We start from the raw sequence: 20,383 nt of genomic DNA on the forward strand, positions 1-20,383 counted from the left end.
CCAAGAATCATTCCCCAAAGCACGATCCAAACGCTGCTTGATAAGAGTTGCACCTTGCCTCGTATTACTCCAAGTGAAAGGATTACCATTGTAACCCAAATCCACAAACCCAGCAGCATTAGTGAAGTTATTAAAGTCCCTGCATTGTGCATGACGAAATCCTCGACCACCAAACTTATCACTTTGAGAAAGTGACCTCATTGAGATCACCAAAAAGCAACCAAGGAGCATTTGGAGGAGGTAAATTGTCTTGCATGTCCCTCCACATTTCATGCCTCTCTTTTTTAGTTGAAGGAGCATACACCCCTGTAACAAAGCCTCTGAATTTGTGTTTTTGAAATGGAAAAGAGCATGAAAGAAGTTGTCTGAATCCTTATAATCAGCAAGGTCAACCAGATTTTTCCATAGAACCCAAATTCCACCTCGTTTGTCATTAGCCTCAACCGCCTTAAAGTCATGAAAACCCAACTGAAGCATAACTTGTCTAGCACGAAATTCATCAGTTTTAGTTTCTAGAAAAACAAAAACCACAGGCTTATGAATGTTAATCAAATGCCTTGCATGTGGTATAAATTCATCACGTGAAGCACCACGAACATTCCACAATATGAATTTCATTCTAAGATTTGGAAGAGCGCGCTGCAGAGTAACTGAAAGACGATCAGTTGGAGCCGGATTCGGTGGAAGGTAATACTCCTCCCAGTCCCTCCAGTACTCCTCCATCCCTATTGGAATCACATCCTCCAGAGATAGAGGAGTCAATTGAGCCACTATTTCTCTCGGCTCCTGCAGAAATCTGTAATAACGAACCTGCACCTGCATTCCCAACACCGCTTCCTGAGAGATGAACATTGCGGTATGGTGGTTTTCCATGTTTTGTCCTCGAGTTTCTAATCGCAAGTGAAAAACTGGAATTCTTCTTGGAATTTGGAAGGGGTAAGTGCGATCCCTTTCCTCTGCCTTGAGAATTGAGAGAGCTTCCTGTTTTCTCTTCAGAGCATCCAATAATCTTACTGCTCCCGTCAATTCCGTTGGGGAACCCGGACGCTTCTTGACTAACAGAGTTTTGATCATCGGAGAAGTGGGAAACAATTACAGAATCTTCGATTTCGATCTCGACCCCTGCTGTAGTTCGTGGACAGGAATCCCCTGTAAAAGTGGTTCCTTCCCTTTCCATTGTCGATTCATCTCCTCGTCGGAGACCTTGCGTCTCTGGTAAGTTATCATTTGATGATGTTGTGGAGACATAGGAGGTTGATTGTTTTGCATGGCTAATATTTGAAAAGTGAGAAAGTGAATCTTGAGAATTCGAAGAATCGGTATTTAAAGTAGGAAAAGGGGCTTGATCCACTACAGTAGAAGTAGAGTTCATATTGTGAGGATCAATCATCAACGGCTCTGATGGTAAATCAACTTGCATATCCGCCAAGTGGCTTGTAGAACTCAACAGCTGTTCATCAATGACATTTGTAATCTCCATAGCCTTGCTTGATGATAGCTCAATTCTCATAGGCTGAGTTGTAGGCAGAAGCTCTTTGTCTTCACTTGTTTCCTTTCTTTTCTCTAATACTTTATTTTCCTCATTTTTCTTTTCTTGCCACTTTTGGCCTTGTGTTTTCATAGGGTGTGGACCCTCTTTGTTAACCAAACCAACAGACTGCCCATTAACACTATCTTTAGGCTTAAAACCTCTATTATCATTCTTTTTCCTTAAATCATGTTGCTTATTATTATAAACACTTTGCTTATTGCTGTTATTATCAACAAAAGCATCCTTCATTAATTTATGGTTGTTATTATCAACCTTATTATAGGAATTATTTTTCCCAAAATTATTTTTGTTATTATTATCAACAGACCTAAATTGTTTCCTTTTGTTTACCACCAAAGTCCATGGGCCAAAATCCCCATTGGACTCATCAACCTTAGTGGGCTGATTTTCACCCAACACTTGAAAACTGTTGGAAGTCGATGATGACCCAGCAAGAACACGCGTGACTACCTTTGACTTCTGTACCTCACTGTCCTGCTGTTGTTGTAAATCATCTGATTGTCTCAAAATCGAACTTGAACTCTGTATTTGGGTGTGCTCAGCTGTCAGCTTATCACAATTAGGTGCCACCTCATTGACTTTGTTCAACATACAATTGGTTTGAACATGACCAATCTTTCCACAAGTGAAGCAAAGAGAACTAATATTCTCATAAACAATCAGTTGCCAAGCTCCTCCAATCCATACTTTTGTAATCAAAGGTTGAGCTAGATCAATCTCAATACAAACCCTGGCATATCTCCCTCTTGTTAAACGATCCGTAGCATAATCAACTTTAATTGGTGTTCCAGCTAGCTTTGCTATTTCAAACAAAGCTGACTTCTCATAATACTCAACAGGCAACTCTTGAAATCGAATCCACACTGTCATCTTGTCCAAAGGAGTGATTGATGGTCGAAAATTTGGCTTCCATTTTGAAATCATCAAATAATGATCAAAAATAAACCAAGGGCCTCCAAATAAGGCTCGTTCATAATCATCTTCCATTGTAAAACGAAACAGGAAAACATTATGGCCCAAATCAATTGTTTCTAAACCCCCTTTAATTTTCCACATGATTCTTGCTCTAGCTGACATAAAGGCAGGACGAATTGTAGTCCCCAAGCACTTTCCCATGAGGGTCAAGTTCCATGGTTGTCTTAAACGAGTTAAGGTCAACCTGTCAAATTGAACAGATAAACTTGATTCAGGACAAATTTCTTCAGCCTCTGACCAATCAGTTGATGTAGCAACAATTTTCCTAGCCTCTTCAAACCAATGAGACGAATTTGCTACCACCTCCCTAAAAGAGATAGGAGGCGAAGGAGCAGGGAGAGATAAATCAGAACTTTCATTCATCTCCTGATCACACGAAGGAGCAGGATCAGGTGGATCCGTTCCATCAACCATAGTTAGCAAAGATCTAAAAAACACTCTGAACTTTCCTAGAAAGAGAAGCTAGAGAGAAGCGAGAGAAAAGAAAGCGCTGTCTCTATATAGTTTAATGGAGGGAAGAATACTACTACGTATATTATACTATACTCCCTAAGACGTCAAAAAATAAAAATTAAAATATTATACTCCGTATGAAACTGCATTACACACTATCATACTATGGTAGGAGAAACGTGGTATACATGTTAAGAGTTCAGATCGAATCGGAGGAAACCAAAAAAAGTAAACGATCAGATTCGTCCTATTTTGATTTTAATAAGACTAGCAATTTTAGGTTTTCTTTTTATATCAATGTAATCAGTCATTGATTCATACACGCAAACAAGTAACAATAATATTAGGTGGAAATCATTAGCCTTACGTTATGGTAATTGTAACCTAAACCTTCTAACCAAACACTAGGTAATGGTAATGGTAATGGACTAATGGTAATAGTTTAGTTGAATTTGTTTCCAACCCAATAAATACTCTTACCAAATACAAAAATTTTGGTATGCCGCTGGTCACATGGTGCGGCAGGAGTTACTTGTAGAGTGTTACTGGTCTGGTTTTGTCAGGGGTTATAGGTGTTACTTGTATTCTGGGGTTACTTGTATGGGTGTTACTAGTTTTGTCAAGGGTCACTTGTAAGTGTTACTTGTGTGGTGTTACTAGTTTTGGTTAGGGGTTACTTGTTGGATGTTACTGGTTTGGTACGAGGTTTTGATCCGAGGTAACTTGTAGGTGTTACTCAACCCCTACAAGTAACCCATACAAGTAACCCCAGAATATAAGTAACTCCAAAATACAAGTAACATCCTACAAGTAACACCTATAAGTAACCTCATAAACAAATAACACAAAATACAAGTAACACCATACAAGTAACTCCTGATACACCATGTGGCATGCCACACTAAAAAAAGCTCTGTACCAAATATGTTCTAAAATTATAGAGGACCATCATTAACAATTTTTTTTATATCAAAACACCATCAGTCCACCAGGAAAATAGACTATCGGTATATTTCTATATTTTTTAAGATAAAAGGTAAAACCACTTGATTATTTAATTTTCTGCTGGAAATTACATAGAAGTTAAGAGTATCACATTATGTACTTATCAAATCATACAACATACGAAGTATTGAATAAGGCTGTCTTACGTTTCTGGTATTTCAACTATGTATTACTTCACAATCTATAGTCTAAACCAGCTCCGTACTTCCAAGCATCAAGATATCGCTTCCATTGAAACTTCATCTTGGAAGGGAATTTGTTAATTGAAGACCTATGAAAAGCTAAGCGATCAAGATTGAACAATGAAACAAAAGAAGTAGATGAAATACAGTTAAATGTGTACGCCTCATCCATGCAACCATCAGGTCATTATGAAATATAAACTCGATTAGCAACAGCTCATAATACTCACCTAATTAAAGGATCTACAAAGCTCGAGAGGAATGTGTAATAACCAAGCATAAAGAAATGGCCGGACCAATCAATCAGCACAGGAAAACCAACCTGAAAACATCAAATAATTAATGAGTTTGAATGTGAAACTGACAAATGATTAATTCTGAGTAGCATTATTCCTTAAACATGTTTGTGCAACAGTCTTTGTCATAGCAAAGCAAGCAAGCCCTTTTAATGTATGTGTCACATATCCAAACTACAGTGCAATACATATATGGTTCAAACTAAGGGACTGTTCCGATTTATTCAAACATTTGAACTGAACTGAACTAATTGGAACTGAAGTGAACTGAACTGAAATAAATTAGCAAAAGAATTGAACTGAACTAAACTTAACTTAAATTAAGCTGAACAGAAAGGTCCTAAGTGGACAACTTCCTGCACATGCCATAATTAGGCACGGAAATACTCAGTAATTGTTTTATTCGATTTTAACATCTGTTTTGGAGGGTCTTATTACTGTATTTTTAAAAAATATTCTACCCTTAATATTGCAGATCAAAAGCACATCAAAACTAAAGTATAATATTTTCCCTGGTTAAAGAAAAAAACAAAATGAAAGAAAGAAATTAAGTCGGAGGATGTTGGCAAAGGGCTAGTGTGAACAGGTCATAGAGAATACAGTACAATGCTACTATCAGGATTTCACAGGCAGTAGAGCTAGGTGCCAGTATAACATTCTATACTTCTTCCACATTATATCTCTATGTTTGGTACAAAGTTTAGAAGTTAAGTTTAATAACATGTGAGAAAGGAGTTACTCATAACTCACCTGCTTGAATATGGATGGAATGATGAGAGGTTTAGTAAGCATGACCAACCCCAATGTTTTGACCAGGGGTCCAAATTGAATGACATCCTGTCCAAAAACATTAGCCTTAATGTTAGAATAACAGAATGACCCAAAAGTTTTATGTCTAGAAGCTAAGTATATTAATACATGCACACAGATGTCAGAAGAGCAGCGAAAATGAAAGAGACAATGACCTGAAGAAATGGTCTCAAAACAGGATCACCAAGCTTCTGTAGATTTTGTACAATGTCACAATAGCAGAAGAGATAAATGTTCTAATTTGAAATTGTTGTAGAACAAAAAAAATATCTTGATCATTTCAAGAATCACGTAAGTTTTACCTCCATACTCTGGAAATTGGCATGAAGTAGCTCATTGATGAAAGAAGGCGATACATCAGGCTGTTGCTTTGCTGACATTGCTCTTTGAAATAGCCAGGAAGCACTTAGATTGGGCTGCAAATACACACTTGACTTAATATATGCTAAGATAAAAGTCTACTAGAGTGTCAAGTGCCACTTACCAAATATGGATTCAGCAAAGACAAGCTGCTCGAGTCAAAAAAATCGCCCTCAATTGCTTCGTATATTCCTGATGGCACAGGATAAGGGCTTATTAGATAAATCAGCTTATCCAGTTTTACATGAAGGTTAAAATAAATTCCAGTATCATTCTGACAAAAAATAAAAGCTATTATGATTCTCATGCTTTATATATTACACAGTAATTTCTTGTGGAAGACTGTAAAGTATACCAGACGATAATCTCTCAAGGTGCCTGGTCAAGCTTCCAAAACCACCAAATGAAACAGGGGATTGAATACCGCTAGCATCACCAAACTGCAGAATATACTTTAGCAATGCTTGAAACCATATAATCCATGGAAGGGTTTTGAGTTACAATGTGAAACACCTGTAGAATACGATTAAATGCAGCTGGTAGTGGACTGCAATATTGCAGTGAAAAAATCAGAGGAGGATGACGAAAGAAGAGCATACAATTAGTAAAATACTCATTGATAAGAGGTTTGCAAGAAATATATGTTTGTTATTCATGTTTAGTTTCCATGAGATTGGAATTGTTATGCTTTGTTCAGGAACTGATTATATTCATAAAGAGATACTTATGCAGTGAAATTTATACTTTTAGAGAATATTCAGATCATGAAACAAATTATTAGCACTTATAAGTTATAAATTACCTGTCACGATAAGTAGGGAATATGCCATATAAAACTCTCATAAAATCGAGGTCATCCAGAGAAACTCCCTATCAGACAACAACAAATATAGAAAAGTCATTGTAATTAGGAAAGAAGCATGACCTCATAATTTACGCAGGTAGAACCACAGAATGTTTATACATTTTGTAAACAACAGAAACCAAATTCAGGATAAATATATTCCAAGACTTTTGAAGAGCCAGAAAAGCAGCAAAAGTCATATTGCATATCACAGAAACATTGACATTGTTTTGACTTTTGAAGAGTCGATATTTCATTTTATGCCAGAGAAACAACGGAAATATTCAGCATTTAATACCAAGACCCCGGGAAGAGTTATGAACTTAATTAAGTTTCCATCTTTAATTGTTAAAAGCAAAGACGTGTAAGATGATATGAATTCTAACTAGAAAACTGAAAGGCGCCAACAGAAAATTTAAGTTTACCAAGTTCAATGAGTAGAAAGTAACAAAGAGAAGGTCAACTTTTCTCTAATTCAGAAGGCCAAACACAAGAAGTGAAATAGGATATATAATCCCTCAATAAAGATACAAGATTATACAAAGAATGTCGTGCATTTCCTATCGACAAGATATACAATTTTGAGGTAAAATTAACATTCAAAAAGGAAAAGTGAGTTAAAAGAGCAAAGGTGAAAGAAAGATAACATTAAAAATGTAGATAGACATATGTAAGGCTTCACAGAGAGAAATTATCCATTTCACCTGATAGTTTGGCATCAATTCCCAGTAACTTTCTAAGAGATCTTCCAGGGTAGGGCATCCTGGCTGAGGATCCATATAGGTAAACATGTAAGTTGTACGATCCATGGGACCGGAACCAGCTGGAAACGCCTGCAAAATGTACAATGGTAGTTTAGGTGATGAAAATTTGCAGGAAAATTAAAACCAGCTGGTTAAAAAGCTTATTCTTTTAAGGGAGATTACCTCCCAAAACAGTTGGGCTTCTGATTGACCAATTTTCTGCACTGTTGCACTGCTATAGATGACATCACTTGTGGTGTTATTTGTAAAGCCACTTGCACAAGAACCAACGACAACGCAAACACCATCTGGCTTCCTTCCATTTCGTATCTGTAACACAATATTTAAGCCACTTCATCAGTTAGGGAGAGCCTGAAAGAATTATTCTAAAAAAGAAGCATCTGATAACCTGATCTGTCTTATTTGTCAAATTTTGCTAAGTTAAAAAATATAATGATCAGCCCGTCAAAAAAATAAAAAAATAAAAAAAATATAATGATCAGTTAGGGAGAGGGATAGCCTAGAAGAAATAATCATGAGGATACTAAGGAGTAAGGATACATAAAAGCAATCATGTGCTAGAAATGTGAATTATAATGAAACTAAAATACTACCTGTCTTGTGATAGGAGAAAAATTTCCCATAGCATCAATGATTAGGCGTGATGATAAAATCTTCTCTTCAGATACTTGCAAAACCTACTATGCCAGGAACAGCAACAGTGAATGATTTATAGCAGCATAAATTATGTATAGTAAATGTCCACATTACTCTGATTACAATCCTTTTAGAAGGTACAATGGTATAAATTTGCTCAGTAAGTGAAGGTGACTAGTCTGACTACCAAAAGTCAGATTAAGCTGAGATCTTGAACTTACTGCTGAATCATCATACACACATATGCTAGATACACTGTAACCCTCCAAGATAATACCACCAAGAGACTTGAAGCGTTCCTTCATTATGTCAACCAACTTAGCTGGCCTGCATTTTTTAAAGAGTCGAGCAGAAAAATAGAGGACAAGATTGGTCAGATGAGTTGCATCAATTAAGGACTGTTCTCATATTCTTCCAGCTTTTATTTTTCTAGGAATAACAAAATGTAAGAGATATTCAAACTAGAGAAAAATGTCTGCACTGTATACACATAGAAAATAGGAAATTCGATAACAAAACCATAAGATTAATTTTTTTTTTTTTTTTTTTTTTTTTAAAAAAAAAAAAAGGATAAATCCTGTTCTGGTTCTGCACCAAACACCAAGAATTGGCTTTCCTTTTCCTTTTCCTTTTGGGTAGCATGCTTCTTGGTCTTCATGGATAAAGGACGAGTGGACCATACAAAATTGAATTATATATCCCAGCCTTAATCAATTAACCAATCAAAATTGCTTCAAATTGCAAAGTTTTTTACTGTCCAGGCAAAATCTTGAACTGTTATTAGATTAGCATACAGCAGAGACAGGGTATGATTTGGATCATATGTTACATAAAAACTGAGGGGACTTTTACACAAGCTACTGGTTGACAATCAATTAGTACTACTATTTAGTGATTGATCATGAATGGGATAAGAGAAAAGTTTAATTTGCTGATGAATGCTAGTGTTGTCTGTTATTAGCATATCTCTAATTTTCTGGAAATTGACCCTGCGTAAAAATTCAAGCTTCGTAACAATACTGCTTGTTACAAGTATTTTGGAAATAATTTGCAACATAACCTCAGTCAAGAATCATATAAGCAGGAATGTGTAATGTTTCGTAATTATTAACGTAGGGATGACCAAAAAAAATACTGCACCCTCACCAGATAAAAGAAATTTTGGGGAGCTTTAATATGCTTATTCAACTAAAATTATTCAAAGAATAGAAATGGAGGGAGAGTTATGAATCTATTTTCCTCTACTAGGATATGAATTGGGGGAAGGGAAAAAGAGGGAAATAAGAGGATTCATTTTCCTTCCCCTTATAAAGGACCATTTTCTACCAAAGTCCGAAATAAAATTGGAGGAAATACACATCCTCTTCCGGTTTTATCAAGTCTTCCCTCTATTTGCTCCCCTCCCTTTCCCTCTAGCATTGCTATCCAAACACATCAGTAGGGATCATGTGATTGTCTACCATTCTCTTAAGTTTACAACAAGGTTTCTTGACCAATACAGCAAGTTTCTATTCTCAAAAGTTCATAAAGCAATTTTCTCTTCTGGTTTTATTAACTTCACGAAGAGATTTTTATTATTACCATTTTGACAAGCATCACATAATATACGCAATTGGATAGGACTAACTTACGAAATTCCAATATTAAGAATGTCCTTGACCCAAATCTCACCCTTCTCTTCAAATCCACATCTATTCTGCAGAATTAATCAAGCCAAGGAGAAGAAAAACATAAAAGCAATGTCAAGATCATGCTATAAAAAGTTTACTAGCCAATTTTGAGCCCTGTGAAGGAATTTAAATCTGCCTGATGCAAGCCTTCCAGTGCAAGAAGTATGGTTCAGAACAAAATTGATTATGTTCTGGACTATATTCACAATTAGACCTACACCCTAGAAGTAACCGCAATACATGATAATTAACATTTTCGGAATTATTAGTCCAAATAAGAAACAACTTTAAAGAGCTTGATTATTACTAAGTAACCACATATCCACAATACATGATAATCAACATTTTAGGAATTATTAGTACAGATGAGAAATAACTTTAAAGAGCTTGATTGTTACCAAGTAGTTTATAATGAAACTAAGAACTCACAGGATTAAATTCTGCAGATATAGCTTGTTCAATGTCATCTTCATTCAAAATGCCAACTTCTACAAGTTCCAAAAGCTCTTTTCTTGAAATATTCCATTCTTGTTCTCTCTGTTCACAAAAACTGAAGTGTTAATAAGAGCAATCAGACTTTCACTCCTAAACACTTGCTCAATCAAAGATTTCATGCTATACCCCTTTCAGTATATTTCTTTCCACAATCCCGACCTTAAGGCCTTTGGCACACAATGCAGTGGCAATGAAAATTCCCAAAGTACCTCCACAAACTATCACATCAAAATTCTCTACTGACTTCCCAGAAGATTCATCATGCACAAAAGGACCCGTAACACTAGTAACTACCTGTGGTGGTTTAGTTACTGCAACATCAAACTTGACGAGTTAAACAATCATATATTCATATCCAATCTCTTTAATGATGTAGCATGTTAACATCATATTATCTATTATACAAATGACGATCTGAAGTACATTATTGTCACCTGTTTCAGCAGAGCAAATGTTTGTCCATAATTGATCCAACCTCTTCAAGGCGGTATAAGAATACGATCCTCCTGCACCACCAGCTTCTGTTCCTACTGATATGCTTTCCATTATCCTCTGAAATCCAATAAAACATCCAAGCTTACAACAAGATACTAAGACCCATAGCATCAAAAATTAAGCTGCAATATAAGGACTAGTATACTGCCTTAGGCCCTATTCTCTTTACGTTAAAGATTAATAATTATTAAAATAAGTTAATTTACTAAAAGTAATATGAACCTCAGCAAAAACAAGTTATTTGGCAGTTTCAAAGAACAAATATAATAGCGAATCAGCAAAAACAAGTTTTAATCGGCAAGAATAATTTATCTTCGGCTTTATACTGACATCTAAGCATAGCATACCTTAATACTGAAGTTTAAGCACCATTTAGGCATGATACAAATACACAAAACAAAACCCGCCATGTAACATTGTAACCCGAATTTACAATCATATGAAGAATTTGACATCAAACCAAAGTATAATAATTTAGAACAGATGTCTGAATGTAACATGTAACCGACTTTATATACTCATATTAAACATTTAACATCAAAGCTACGGTATAACTTAGTACTGATGTCTAAGCACAACCCGAACATGACACGAAGCTATGATACAATGCTCTACATGTAGCATTGTAGCCCCGACACATTGTTTAACCCCGACATGGTTAACAATACAATACGGAGTACAATTTACCAAACAAATTTCAATAAAAGTTGTAATGTTGTGTCATGTCTATCCTCTTCCTCGAGACAAATTATGAAATTCAATCATAAATCATTAGTTGAGAAATAATGTCAATATTTTCCGCACATACCAAAATAGTATAAACAATACCGAGTAGGCGAGTATAATACTCTAATCCACATATTTCAATAAAATGAAGAATAAAAAGGAAATAATTGGGTTACTTGAGTCCTGGTAGGAGATGATTGCGAGCACATAACAGTAGAAGGTCTCGAAAACCGTGGAATGGAAGAATGGAGTAAAGAAGAGTGAGAAAGAAAGACGCCATTGAAGTGTTGTTGGCATTGTAATTGCTGAAATCGGAGAATTGTCATTCTCATCTTCAAACAAAATCACAGAATTCGTGTTTCTGGTGTTTTCCAACGGTATTAGCATAACACACTCTTTAGCGCTCCACATACTGACACGTTGTTCATTCTTATCGGATTATTGTTGGGTGTCATCCCAAGTCCCACGTGGAAGGAGAAAGGAGGAGAAGAGCTCCTTGCACACTCCAAATAGTATGAGGCTTTTTGGGAAGGTGCCCAAAAACAAATCCGTGCGGGCTAGGCCCAAAGCGGACAATATCATACTAACGTGTGGAGTGGAGTGTGCGTGCGACCCGTCAAGGTGGGTGACCCGGGCCCAACAATTATGGGATATGAAAAAACTAGTTTTTTTGGCCCGTTTAATGCACGGGTTGATGCTAGGGTTAATTATTTTTGCACGTAAGTATGCTTTTATATGAAGTACTCCGTTATTATTTTATCTAAAACTTAAAAGAAAAAAATAGTGAGAGTAGAAATGTGAAAGAACATGAAGGAATTTGCTCAATTTAGTTAGATATGAAGTGTATATACATGAAGATTGTGGGATATGAAATAACATATTAGTTTAAATTATATTTAAAGTCTATGAAATGAAAAGACAATTTTTATTACTTCATATGTTTATGTAATGTGTACTAGTGAATTAAACTTTATTTTATCATGGTAGAAATAAAACACTTTATTTTCTTATTTAAATTTGCAAGTTGTAGAATGCATAAAGACTTAAACATAAATATTAAGAGAGGTGATATGTGGCATATTGGGTAATGAGTGACTTGTGATGTCATGTGTCATATGAAAAATTTGTGGTTTGTTTTTTTAAATACTAATAAAGTATAGAGTATAGATATAGATGGGTACCACTACCCGGTTTCTTGACCCGGAAACAGCAAGTCAGCAACTGCTGGATCTGGATCTAGACCCGCATAGGAAAATATGAAGTGTCAACTGTCAAGACTGGTTTTGGTAGAGGTGATCATTGAGCGAGTCAGGCCAGGACGAAACTTAAAAATTAAGCCCATTTCTCGGGCCAGAATTTTTTGTGCCTAAATTCGCCCAAAATGGTCATAATTATATACTCCTAGACTCTAGTGTAACTATCTATCCCTACACCCCCACCCCTAAACAATACATAAACAAACCCAACAACCCCATTTTCTGTAATTGTGTAGTAACTAAATAGTAACCACACTTTTTACCCACCTATAGATTAAAAAAAAAAATATTCAAATCATCATTTCATTTCATTTTCTCTCTCCTTACCCATTTTCTCTCTCTACACCCATTTTCTCTCTCTAAACCCATTGATCTACTTTTTCAAACCCAAAATTTCTACGAATTTGAGACAAATTATCAATAAAAATTGTTCAATCACTACAAAATTCAACAAAACAAGATTGAAATTCGAAATAATAAGTGGTTTTGTTCATATTTGATTCAAAAAAGAGTATGAAACCTAGGTTTTACTAAATTTTTTTTGTTGTGATTGTATTTCAAAACAATTATTGAAACATCAACTGCGGAAAATGCATCATGCAAGTATTTACTATAGTTTTAGTAATTTTTGTTCAAAAACTAGTAAATCAAATCATTACATTCTTCATTTTTTTTTTGTACAACAAAGAAAACAGTTCCAGAAAAAGGAAAACAAAGATTCTGGAAGAATGTAAGTATTAATAAAATTAATTCGTAGTGAAATTTTTCTTTTGATGAATGTTCATTTCCATTTTGATAAATGCTCATTTATACATTACTCCGTAGTATACTATCATTCACATGTTTTTTTTTCGAAAAACTCTCATTTAATTAATACAAATGCTCATTCAATTCATATGTATTTAATAATTTATAGTCATTTGTGTAATAATGTTCATTTTTTCATAGTTTGAAGTGGAGAATTATTTTGATGCATGTTCGTTTTTATTTTGGTAAATGTTCAATCACATAATAATACATGGTCATTCAAAATTTCACATATTAACATACGATTATTAGACCATCAAAGGTGTTTGATGAATGTTCATTTTTATTGCAGTACGAAGAAAATAGTTTTAGAGAAGAACATAAAAAAATCTTGAGAAAAGCTAAGTAAGCATTAATTAAACTATTTCATAGTGGGGTTTTTTTATTTAATAAATTTTCTTTTCCATTTTGATAGATGTTCATTTGTATATTAGTATACAATCATTCACATGTTAATAGATGATTAATACAAATGTTTATATATATATATATATATATATATATATATATATATATATATATATATATATATATATATATATATATATATATATATATATATATGTATGTATGTATAAATGAACATTATTATAAGTAGACAAAATAACAAATTTTAAAATATGTTCACTAGTTAAAATATGTATGAGCGTCTTTAAAAGAATAAAAATCATTGAAATTCACGTGTACAACATTTATATTCAAATACAACTACAATAAATCTATAGTTAACTACCGAAAACATACAGTAAACATAAATGAACATTGGATAATGGAAATGTTCACTTTCGTGTTTATGAAATAATTACATGTAATAGTATAGCTGTATGAAAATGCATTATTATTGTAATTAAATTAAATTTATTTTATATTGGAAATTATTTTTAACAACTCTTTATTTATATAAATACAATTCTAAGACGTATGTATTTGCATACATCTTACTATAAAACTTACACATAGCTCTTGAAATGAACATTTAATGATACAAAAATGAACACATGTTGAAACACGAATAAACAAAAATGTACATAGGATGATGCAATACTTCTAATAATAAAAATGATTTGGACGCAGCAATCCATATAAATAAATAAATTTGCTCTCATTTTTATTGATAAAAAAATTCTTAAAATGCAATTCATAAAATGTACTTTGTATTAGTTTGAACAAAAACTCCTTATTATAAAAATGAACATCTAATGATTTATAAATGAACATTTACCAATATAGAAATGAACATATTATAAAAATTTACAGAAAATTCATAAATGAAAAGGGGCGGGGGCGGGGCACGCGCGGAGGGGTGGGGGCGCAGGCAGTGTTCCCTGCCGTAGAGTCTAGGTAAAAATTTGTAAAATGGTCAGGCCGTGCGGGCTTTTCGGCCCGGGCCTAAAAATCAACTAGATATGCGTAAAAACGTATTCACAAAGCAAAAAATTAAAATTTCAGATCGGGCCGGGCCCGAACCGATTTCGGGCTGAAAAATTTTGCCCAAAATTGGGTCGGGCTAACCTTAATTACCTCTAGATTTTGGTTAAAAAAAGTAGGAACAAGTTGAATCTTGTTTAGGGTAAACAAATTAAGAATAGGTTAGAATTAGTTGTAAATCTTGTCATTCTTTTATTTTTTTTATGGAACTTGAATTGTAAAGTCTACTTAAGTGTTCATAACGCATGAAGAAAGCAAATCAGTAATATATTGCTAAAACAAATAGTAGGAATATCATGTCTCACATCATATATGGTGCTATTTTTTTTATTTCCCTTCAAAGTTCTTTATACTACCTCTATTAATTAAATATTAATTGCAACTTTAAAATATTTTATATCTCACGAATAATATCCCAAAGTTACAACTAATATTTAACGGAGGTAGTATTAACTATTAAGTATATAATTTAAATCTATTTTGACTAAAATATTTTATAAATGTAATATCACAATAGAAATATCATAATGATACTTTAATGTTCAGCCATTGTGATATTATTACTATTAGGTTAGTTTTTGTGCTACGCACGGTTATTTTCAATAATTGTTATTAAATTATCATTATGATTAATTATTTTATCAATAAAAATAACGGATTAAGAATCGAATAATGCTGACCATTCTTACCCCACCAAGTCAATGCATCTTGTTCTTCCTCCTCCGGCCCTAATTGATCATTTAAAAACCAATCTAACTTGCTTATCGCATACCCAATTGTCCCCTTCAATCTTTTTGCTCTTTCTTTTAGGTTTTTATATTATCGAAACGCACTCCTCTACTATTATCACATCCATTGACATATTATCTCCAGATTGGATACTTTGAGAAATATTAGAAGTATACATTTTTCTATATTCCTCAAATAAAGAGTAAGTGAACTCATTCACATCATTAGCAAGTTTCATACCCTTTTCCTTTCCATGCATATCAATTAGTGTCAATTCAACAATGACCATGGTCGAGAAGATGAGCAACATAAATGAACTTATTCATTTTATCCACATTCCCCCAATACTTATAAAACTTTTTTTCATTGCAATTGCCACAGCTTGAAAATTCAAATCCTCACTTTGTTCCCAATTATGGAACATACCATACACAGAAGCAATTTCACCTAAACCTTTATTAGGTGTTACATAATGGGAACCAGAAATACAATTAGTCAACATATAAAACCCCTCTAAAAACAAAGCCAACATCTCCACTTTTTTCCAATCTTCGGGTTCAGGATGCCTTTCATTGTTATTCAAATCCTCTCCATTAGTAAGAAATATGTAATACTCCGTAAATTTTTTTATATTATTATATATATAAATTATTTATTTTATTCATTAAATGATTCGTTTCGATCATTTTAAAAAGAAATTTATTATTTAAATAAAATGTAAGTGTGTATAAATTAAATGAATCATGTCTGTAAAAAAAAAAATTAAATAAATCATAAATTGAGGCAATAAAAGCATTTTTAAATAAGTGGACCATCTTATTGGGAAGTTGAGGAAACTTAAAGGCCCAATAAGTTGGCCCCAAATGAAAAGTTGAGGGGGAGTAGGAATTGGTAATGGCAATATTGTAAAACTTCATATTTTATTATACTAGAGTGTACCCGTGCAAAATGCACGGGATATATATTTTATAGAAAGATATTACAAAGATCTAATAATAAAAATATATTTTAATACGGGAAGTTGTTTGTGATATACGAAGTAGTAACTTACTCTTTTATGTGGCTGGATACACCGTGTAGCTCAATGTTATAGGGATTATTCAGTCAATATTTTAGGGTTACTCGTCCAACGTTATAGTTGTTATCCCGCCAGTGTTATAAGGGTTATGCGTTTTGTGTTACAGGAGGATACTCCGTCAATATTATATGGGTTACTCCAGTGCCACTGCTGGCTTGTCTCGAAAAGAAAAAAAAAGTGTTGTTGCATTAAAAACATTATGTATATTATTTTTGTTTCGATGATTATTGAATTAATAATAAGGTAATTAACTGATTATAAAAAATATAAATAAACAATTAGAAGAATTTTTAAAAAGAAAAGAGTGGAACTTATGGTGGTGATATTATTTTTTTTAAAAAAAAGTTTACATAATTTTGGAAAATAAAGTACATTTATTGTAATATTGGAAATCTAAAAAGAAATTGGACTACCTAAGTAGTTTTTTGGGGTAGTGTGTGTTATTAGGAAAAATAATAGTGGAAGTTTTAAAAAAAATAATAAAATAAAAAAATAAAAGTGGAAGTTTTTTTTTTAAAAAAAAAAAAAAAAGAAAGATGGAAGTTATTTGTAGGGGGGAAAAAAAAAAGAAGAAAAAAAAAAAAAGGGAGTGAATGAGAATTGAGAGATTGGGTTTGGAGTGATGTGGTGAGAAGTTGGGAAAAGAACTCTTAAATTATATATAATATTACCCAATTTTTAAAATCACCAATATTACAATAATTGCACATGTTTTTCCAAAACTATGTGTACTTTTTTTTTTAATAAGTTCCACTATCTTCCTCTTTAAAAATTCTTCCAATTGTTTATTTATATTTATTAAAATCAGTTAACTACCTTATTATTAATTCAATAATCATTGAAACAAAATATACATACATAATGTTTTTTATGTGACAACACGATTTTTTAGAGTACGTTTTTATGTTTTTTTTGCGACAAACACACTGTAGTAATCCTTATAATATTGACGGATTAACCTCTATAACACAAAACACATAACCCTTATATCATTGGTGAGATAATAACAATAACACTGAACGGGTAACCCCTGTAACATTGACAGAGTAACCCCTATAAAACTAATAAAGTAAAAACTATAATAGCTAGCTACACGGAGTATCCAGACACATAAAGAGTTAGTTACTATAGCACAAACAACTTCACGTATTTAAAATATATTTTGTTATTGGATTTTTGTAATGCCTTTCTATAAAATATATATCCCGTGCATTTTGCACGGGTACACTCTAGTCTAATATATAATTTAGAGTAAGTTAATGAGGTTTTGGAGAAACCTTAATCCTCAATTCTCATGTAGTTTTTTTTTTTTTTTTTTTTTTTTTTTTTTTGTCATTATCATCCAAATTACTTCCACTTCTTTATTTTTATTTTTTTTTATAAAAAATCTCCAAATAACTCCCACTACTACTTTATATATATATATATATATATATATATATATATATATATATATATATATATATATATATATATATATATATATATATATATATATATTATTTTTCCTAATAAATCTCCAAATAACTTCCACTTTACTCTTTTTATTATTTTTCCAAATAATAATACATATACAGATATACTATCTATTTTAGTCAATATTTTGAAAAAAAATACGTATTTTAATATATCAACCAATAATTTGGTTTTTAGAAACCCCATATTATAAGGAATCTATATTATTATTGCACATTTTTTCCTAACTTTTCCCCTAAACACTTGAAAATCAATCTTAAATCTATGTGTACTTCATTTAAAATAAAAAAAAAATTAAAAATACAACCACCATAAGATCCACTTTTAATAATTTGGTTTTTAGAAACCCCAATATTACAAGGAATCTATATTATTATTGCACATTTTTTCCTAACTTTTCCGCTCAACACTTGAAAACCAATCTTAAAACTATGTGTACTTCATTTAAAATAAAAAAAAAATTAAAAATACCACCACCGTAAGATCCACTTTTTGTCCTTTAAAAAATAACAATTGTTTCTCATTTATATATTTATAAATCACTAAATAATCACCTTTTTATTAATGCAATAATTATCAAAATCAAAATAGCATGATTTCAGTTTGGTTGGCCACACCGTGTGACCAACTGACACACACTAAACACTAATCAGGTAACCCCTGTCAGAGTAAAATTTGATCGAATAACCCCTGCCCGACTGAGTAATCCTTGACTAAGTAACTTTTGACTGAGTAATCCTTGACTTAGTAATTCTTGACTGAGTAGCCCCTAATCGAATATCTCCCAACCGAATAACCACTGATTGACTAAGTAACCCCTAATTGACCGAATAACCCCTAGTAGAGTAACCTCTGATCGATCGAGTAACCCACGACCGAGTGACCCCTTACCGAGTAACCCTTGACCACCTAAGTAACCTAAACCTGGCCACATATGAAACTTTGTGAAACAAAAAATGTATACATCATGTTTTCTGCCCATCCCAATAATTTCGATTCTTTAATTTTATTTTATTTTTTTATTTTTTTGTTTTTTTTCAAGGTATTCCAATAATTACCAACATTTCACTTTGTGTTGTTTTCCTTCGTGTATAATATAATCCGTGCATTAGCACAGGTATGCATATTAACTGATATTTCTAAAAAAACATTCAATAACTACCTTATTATTAGTCCAATAATCAGCAACAAAAAAATATACAATATCTTTTCTGTGCAACAAGCCACAAGTGTAGTTGCTTGCAAAAGAACAAAGTAACTCCAATAACACTGATGGAATAACCCTTATAACACTAATGGGGTTACCTCTATAACACTAAATATAACCCCTACAAAACTAATGAAATAACTCCTATAATAGCTAGCATCGCTGCGTTGCCAGCCACATATAAGAGTTTTTTTTTTTTTTTTGACGAGAGCCACATATAAGAGTTAGTTACCATATAAAATTTAACTTCCCAGATTTAAAATATAATTTTTGTTATTAGATTTTTTAATTTGATTCTATAAATATATATCCCGTGCATTGCATAGGTACACTCTAGTTCTAAGAAATAGGGAGCAAATTAGCAAAAACACGTTAGAAATTATAATGTTATTTCATGTTTGACAAAGGAGCAACCAAAACAACGAGACAACGATTATTATGCACCTAGGTACAGACCGTACAGTTATTGCAACCCAATAATTTTTGCTTAGGTTTTAAACAAAAAATATTAGGGAAAAGTTAACGAATATCCCCGAATCCTTAGATAAGAGAATTAAAAGTGAATATGTTGAATCAAAATAGATAGGAAAAACTGTCAAAAATAATACAAACTTTAAGCAGTACGTCAAAAACAAGTCAAAATTTTGATTATTTCTGAATAATACAACATTTGGGCTTTATCCGCTAAAACAAGTCATAACCGGTTAGTAAGCTAATTAATAGGTTATATGGGACACGTGTCATTATTTCATTGGTTTGACAATTAATTTATTTATTTTTAATTTAAAAAACTTTATTATTATTATTATTATTATTATTATTATTATTATTATTATTATTATTATTATTATTATTATTATTATTATATGTAACCTTCAATAAGGCTTGTTGTACATAAGGCTGCATCCACTGAGAGAGAGTATCAACAATAACTGTAACAGGCTGGACGAAGATCTACAAGATTCCAAGAGTTTAATTATGAGAAGGAAATCGTTTTATTCACTTCCAGATTTCCATGAGAAACATTTTTAAAAAATTTAAGAAAAACAACATTCAATCAAGAAACTCAAAAAGATTGATTGCTATGTTACGAAAGCATGAGAAAAATGGGCCAAATATTAACTAAAGCCGTGAAAGAA

General features: G+C 32.6%; 1 protein-coding gene across 2 annotated transcripts; it reads right to left on the reverse strand.

The window, feature by feature from the left end:
• Positions 1 to 3,992: 3,992 nt before the first annotated feature.
• Positions 3,993 to 11,667, reverse strand: LOC145617166 (uncharacterized). Of its 2 annotated transcripts, none has more exons than XM_081671849.1 (18): positions 11,440 to 11,667; positions 10,477 to 10,594; positions 10,169 to 10,353; positions 9,977 to 10,084; positions 9,509 to 9,573; positions 8,099 to 8,204; positions 7,835 to 7,918; positions 7,404 to 7,550; positions 7,182 to 7,310; positions 6,436 to 6,503; positions 6,147 to 6,180; positions 5,989 to 6,073; positions 5,758 to 5,825; positions 5,576 to 5,689; positions 5,429 to 5,464; positions 5,214 to 5,300; positions 4,398 to 4,489; positions 3,993 to 4,266 (listed from the first exon to the last, which is right to left on the reverse strand). In XM_081671849.1, the coding sequence occupies exons 1-18, from the start codon at positions 11,593 to 11,595 to the stop codon at positions 4,257 to 4,259; spliced, it is 1,692 nt and encodes a 563-aa protein (XP_081527975.1). In that variant the 5' UTR covers positions 11,596 to 11,667; the 3' UTR covers positions 3,993 to 4,256. The 2 variants fall into 2 exon arrangements, with proteins under 2 accessions (XP_081527975.1, XP_081527974.1); XM_081671848.1 differs by having other exon boundaries at positions 3,993 to 4,256; positions 11,440 to 11,666.
• Positions 11,668 to 20,383: the final 8,716 nt, after the last annotated feature.

This window comes from Chenopodium album, chromosome 26 (assembly GCF_948465745.1).
Source record: "Chenopodium album chromosome 26, dcCheAlbu1.1, whole genome shotgun sequence".
Classification (NCBI taxonomy): domain Eukaryota; kingdom Viridiplantae; phylum Streptophyta; class Magnoliopsida; order Caryophyllales; family Amaranthaceae; genus Chenopodium; species Chenopodium album.